The sequence below is a fragment of the Myxocyprinus asiaticus genome, chromosome 29, assembly GCF_019703515.2.
Source record: "Myxocyprinus asiaticus isolate MX2 ecotype Aquarium Trade chromosome 29, UBuf_Myxa_2, whole genome shotgun sequence".
Taxonomy (NCBI): Eukaryota; Metazoa; Chordata; class Actinopteri; order Cypriniformes; family Catostomidae; genus Myxocyprinus; species Myxocyprinus asiaticus.
In genome coordinates, this window is record NC_059372.1 from 34,729,843 (window position 1) to 34,736,184 (window position 6,342).

The window sequence follows — 6,342 nt, forward strand, 5'->3', positions numbered from 1 at the left end:
TAGCTTTCAGCTGTGTTTGATATAATGGCAAGTGATTTTCTAGTACCAAATTAGCAGTTTATCATGATTACTCAAGGATAAGGTGTTGGAGTGATGGCTGCTGGAAATGGGGCCTGTCTAGATTTGATCAAAAATGACTTTTTTTCATATAGTGATGGTGCTGTTTTTAACATCAGTAATGTCCTGATTATATTTTGTGATCAGTTGAATGCCACTTTGGTGAATTAAAGTACCAATTTCCTTCCAAAACAGCAAAATCTGTACATTATTACAAACTATTGGCCACCAGTGTGTGTGTGTGTGTGTGTGTGTGTGTGTGTGTGTGTGTGTGTGTGTGTGTATATATATATATATATATATATATATATATATACTGTTTATAAAGCAAAAACTGCAGTTACAATAAGGCACTTACAATGTAAGTGAATGGGGCCAGTGAATAAACTTTAAAAATAAACTGTTATAAAAGTATAGCAACAAGATGTAAACATTATACAGTACATGTTATTTTATACATGATTTTAGTGTGATAAAATCACTTACTAACCTTATCTGTGTAAATATCCAATATTACAACTGTTGTCATGATGCTGTAAAGCTGTATTTCCTGTAATCTGGTAAATGCAGCAATAAAATCATGTTAACATGTAGAAAATGTAATCTTGTGGCTGTGCTTCTGAAACAATGTGTATTTTATTTTTTATGGACTGGCCCCATTAACGTCTATTGTAAGTGCCTCACTGTAACCGCGATTGTTGCTTTTTCTTACATAATGAGTGACGATTGAGCTTAACTTGCATTAAACCTGGAACATTCTTTAAGGCTAATTTCAATACTACACACTTACAGACACCTTTACCATTTTAAAATTTAAATTAAGACATTAATTGGCTCTTTTATTAACCTTTTTACTAGTGAGGACCATCCTCAAAAGATGGTTTTAAAAAAATTTGCTACATTTATGAGGACATTTTCAGAAATATTATGCTGCATTCCATTCAAATCGGAAAGTTGGAATTTCAATCTTCCTCCTAGGAAAAGTGTAGGAAGAAATAATAACACTTTTATTAAGAATATTGGTCAGTGAGTCAAAGTTCCTACATTACATGATATTAAAGCACGTTTAACAAATGTTTGCAGAGACAAAACATGGTAAATTATACTCTCTTTTGGTAATCATACACCTGTAGTACAAATGCTAGAGTTGCATTAGTAGAGAACCCCTACTAAGCTAATGGGAGCATTGCAGTTTTGTTTCCACACACATCATCTTCCCAACATCTGGCAATGGAATGCCTCTTTATTCAGAGATCAGTTTTATCAAGCAGGAATATCCCATATCCGACTTTGAATGGAACGCAGCACAAGTCCTCACAAGTACACTACAACAAGTACACATTCACACAAATGTGCACTCAGTGTTCCTGTGTGCTGTCCCGCTGGCAGAGTTGTTGGGTGGGCAGAGCTCGGTGGCAGCACCGATGTTGTCTCCTGTGGTGCAGGCGGTGCTGCAGATGGGCTTCCAGAGCTCACAGGTGGAGAGTCTGGTGCAGTCACACTACCTGCTCACCGGCTCACACTACACCTCAGTGTCTGACCTGGTGACCGACGTCCTGCAGGCCGAAGAGGAGGAGAGGCAGACGGGGAATCCCAGTCCAGGTGTAGAGGACCCTCGGTTTCAAAATAGCTGCAATACCTTTAATTGGCACTAGGGGGAGCCAATAGCTCTATTCCAAAACCTAATGAGCTACCTTTCTGTCTACTGCCTACCTTGGCAGCTGTCTTGTATGGCAGTATCCTAACTGAAATGGAACCTCATAAGTGACTGATTTGGAATGCTCTACATCAGGGTCGTTGCTAAAATTCATGTGGTGCAGGACAACATTTTATGGGTGGGGCCTGTGACAATATCCTGGTTGCCCACTTCTCACCCACCCACCATGAAAATGGCCCTGCTCTACATAGGCAGTAACTAGTACAAATAGCAATCCTCACGTGAAGCACTCAGGAGACTCGACTCACAATTTATTTCAATAGGGCACAACATTGCCTGCACACTTTTTCAGCCATCTTGGCTCCGAAAGTATTTTTGCCATTCATTTTTTCCATAGGGATTTCATAAAATCCCTCATAAAAGAGTTTTAAGCCATGAACCAAACCAACCAGCTTCAAGGTAAATCACAACATTACAAACTTTGTTTTGAAAAATGTTGAAATCTTAGAAAAAGATGAAGGTACAAGACTGTGTACTTAACATCTTTAATGAGGCCATGAACTACAATACCATGAAGCACTGACATAATCGAATTAAAAGCAATGGCAAATATATCAAAATATTTATTTAACATTGTTGATTTTGAGTACAGAATAAATATATTCAAAGTATTTAGCAAAACATTATATGTATACAAATATATAGTTTTCAGATGTTGGAATGCTGGAACTTGATTGCGTCATTCACAGTACAGGATGGAAGTAGACAGTGCTGCAGAGCTCTTTTGCTGCCTTTTTTCTTTTTTTTTTTTTGATTATCTGATTGGTGGATCTTTCTCTGCTGGATTATGGGTAGTGTAGTTTTTTAACAGGAATTCTGCTCTTAAACACGATTTTTAAAAAATGAAGTCAGGCGTCCTAAGCAACCAATTGGCCCGGTTGCTAGGGTGGGTAGAGTCACATGGGGTAACCTCCTCGTGGTCTCTATAATGTGGTTCGCTCTCGGTGGGGCGTGTGGTGAGTTGTGCGTGGATGCCGTGGAGAATAGCGTGAAGCCTCCACACGTGCTATGTATCCGCGGTAACGCGCTCAACAAGCCACGTGATAAGATGCGCGGATTGACGGTCTCAGACGTGGAGGCAACTGAGATTCGTCCTCCGCCACCCAGATTGAGGTGAGTCACTACGCCGCCATGAGGACTTAGAGCACATTGGGAACTGGGCATTCCAAATTGGGGAGAAAAGGGGAGGAAATAAAAATAATAATAATCAATTCCTCTATGGAAAAAATGAATGGGATTTTTACTTCCGAAACGAACCTGTTGCGCTCTATAAGGTTTGACATTAGCATGTTGCTAAGCTAATGACAAAATACTTTAATAAGCATAAAAATAAATAGCACACAAATATTTTTGTAAATAGCGCAAAATAGTTGTTTTTTTAATTATATTAAATTAACTGTGTTTTATCAATACTTTTCAGTAGTTAATTTAATATAGTTATAATTGACATTTCTCTCTACTGTCTGCCATCTTTATTATTATTATGGTATATTATTTTTTTCACAAACAAAAAAAAAAAAAAACATTCACGGAGCTCGTCGTAATGCATTTTGGAATTAACATCACACAAAAATCATTTACTCGCCATCATGCCATCCTAGATGTGTATGACTTTCTTCTGCTGAACACAAACAAACATTTTTAGAATATCTCAACTGTAGGTCCATACAATGCAAGTGAATGATCGCCAGAACTTTGAAGTTCGAAAAAGCACATAAAGGCAGCATAAAAGTAATCCAGAAGACTCCAGTGGTTTAATTCATGTCTTCAGAAGCAATATGATAGGTGTGGGTGAGAAACAGACCAATATTTAAGTCATTTTTCCTATAAATTCACCTCCTGCCCAGTAGGTGGCGATATGCACGACAAATATGAATTGCCAAAAACAAAAGAAGAATGTGGAAGTGAAAATGGATATTTATGGTAAAAAAGGACTTAAATATTGCTTTGTTTCTCACCCACACCTATCACACCTACAGAGCTGAGATATTTTTCTAAAAATCTTTGTTTGTGTTGAGCAGGAGAAAGAAAGTCATACACATCTGGGATGGCATGAGGGTGAGTAAATGATGAGAGAATTTTCATTTTTGGGTGAACTATCCCTTTAAGGATACATGAGATGCTGCCTTAGAATTTGGCCAAACTGAAGTATCTTAAAGGGCAGCTTGCCTAGGTAGATGCAGCTCAAGCCTGCCTAAAATGCTGCTTAGGTAGGCAGCTCATAAGGTTTTGGAACATAGACACTATTTAGCTTAGGATATATTATGTCAAACAGATATTTTTCATCATAAAATGAAGGAAACAAAAAGATTCTAATAAAATACTTTATGGCATATCCCAATCCTCCACCCTCTAACATGTGGATGGTTTGTTTCTTTTAGAGACTGTGGAGAGGCAGGGCAGCAGTGCAGGTGGGAAGAGAACACAGGTCACAGTCAGGGAGAAAGGTCCATATTCAGTGTGTGTGTGTGTGTGTGTGTGTGTGTGTGTGTGTGTGTGTGCGGGTTTGGGTGGTTTACGAGGACACTTTTTTAGGTTACAAACTGGTAATTACAAGGGTATTATACTATAGTATAAATGTGGTTTATGAGGACATTTCTAGTGTCCCCATAATTCAAATCGCTTAAAAAACATACTAAATGATGTTTGATTGAAAATGTAAAAATGCAGAAAGTTTTTTGTGGGGGTTAGGTTTAGGGTAAGGGTTAGGGGATAGAATCTATAGTTCGTACAGTATAAAAATCATTATGTCTGGAGAGTCCTCATAAGGATAGCCGCACAAACGTGTGTGTGTGTGTTTTAATCCTCTCTCCACCTAGTAGCATGTAAAGATGTACTCATAAAAAGGTTTTGACAGCCTAGTGCCAGAGGAACATTTATAAGTTCTATGATTCTTTAGAATACAATCTGCATTACCAGTCAAAGTTTGGAAACTTGTATTCTTTCTTTATAATTACTATTGTCCCCATTTTATAATTATGGTAATATCATCAAAACTATGAAATAACACAAATGGAGGTATGGGAGTTATGTAGTGACTGAAACATGTTACACATATCTTCTATTTTAGATTCTTCAAACCCATAATGTAACAAATTATTTTTTAAATCTCCAAAGACCCATATACAGTGAAAACATTTTCTTGATAAGATAAACGTTCTTTGCTGAACCTAAGGTGCTGCAAGAACCATTGAAGAACCTTAAGTTTTTTAAGAGCATGAAAGAGATCATACAGTAAACATCTAATGACTCAGTTCAAATGTCCTCACTTGTATGTTTGTGTGTTTTTCAGTGCGATCAGACATGAGTCCAGAGGAGCAATTGAGACAGCTTCAGGAAGAGAGGACCTGCAAGGTCTGCATGGACAAACATGTCTCCATGGTCTTCATCCCCTGTGGCCATCTGGTTGTCTGCACTGACTGCGCAGCAAGTCTGCACCACTGCCCCATCTGCAGGGCAGTCATCCGGGGGAGCGTTCGAGCATTCATGTCCTAAAGTTCTGAACTGAAAAGTCTTTAACAAAGAGTGCATAGTCTGATGAATGCTGAGAAATACTCTACAGATATTATTATCCGCTTCCAAATCAGCAGTGCGGTTGACATATTGGTGGTGCTTGGTAATGCTGCTTTTTGGTCATTCTCTAAAGGAATAGTTCACCCCCAAAAAATCAAAACTCTCTCATTATTTACTCATACTAATCTGCATGCTGTTATTTTTGCATGTGTAACCCAAAAAGATAATTTTTGAAGAACCTTCATGCAGCACTTTTCCATACAACAGTTCATAGTGACCACATCTGTCAAGCTTAAAGGAAAAAAAAAAAAAACACCATGAAAGTAACATAAAATAGTCCATATGACCCAAAAATGGAAATTCTCTCATCATTTACTCACCCTCATGCCATCCCAGATGTGTGACTTTTTTTCTTCTGCTGAACACAAACAAAGATTTTAAGAAGAATATTTCATTTCTGTAGGTCCATACAATACAAGTGAATGGGTAACAATATTTTGAAGTTCCAAAAAGCACATAAAGGCAGCTTAAACGTAATCCATTTGACTCCAGTGTTTAAATCCATATCTTCAGAAGCGATATGATACTGTAAATGTGGGTGAGAAACAGATCAATATTTAAGTCCTTTTTTCTGTAAATTCTCCTTCCTGTCCAGTATGTGGAGATATGCACAAAGAATGTGAATCGCCAAAAACAAAAGAAGAAGAATCTGAAAGTAAAAGTGGAGATTTATAGCAAAAAAAAAAAAAGTATCTCTCACCCACACTTATACTGCTTCTGAAGATTTGGATTAAAGCTCTGGAGTGGTATGGATTACTTTTATGCTGCCTTAATGTGCTTATTGGACCTTCAAAATTTTGGTCACCATTCACTTGTATTGTATGGACCTACAGAGCTGAAATATTCTTCTAAAAATCTTAGTTTGTGTTTAGCAGAAGAAAGAAAGTCACACATCTGGGATGACATGAGGGTGAGTAAATGAGGAGAGAATTTTCATTTTTGGGTGAACTATCTCTTTTCACTCTAAGTTGATATTCACAAAAAAATCTAAAACC

The 6,342-nt window shown here is 37.5% G+C and overlaps 1 protein-coding gene across 1 annotated transcript in view; it reads left to right on the forward strand.

Annotated features, from left to right (window-relative positions):
• birc7 (baculoviral IAP repeat containing 7) overlaps positions 1-5,645 on the forward strand; it is a 12,410-nt gene extending 6,765 nt beyond the window's left edge. The window contains exons 6-8 of the mRNA XM_051661820.1: positions 1,447-1,659; positions 4,156-4,221; positions 5,067-5,645. Of these exons, the coding sequence (XP_051517780.1) occupies positions 1,447-1,659; positions 4,156-4,221; positions 5,067-5,269 (482 nt within the window). The 3' untranslated portion in view covers positions 5,270-5,645. The remainder of the gene's footprint in view (positions 1-1,446; positions 1,660-4,155; positions 4,222-5,066) is intronic.
• The last annotated feature ends 697 nt before the right edge of the window (positions 5,646-6,342 follow it).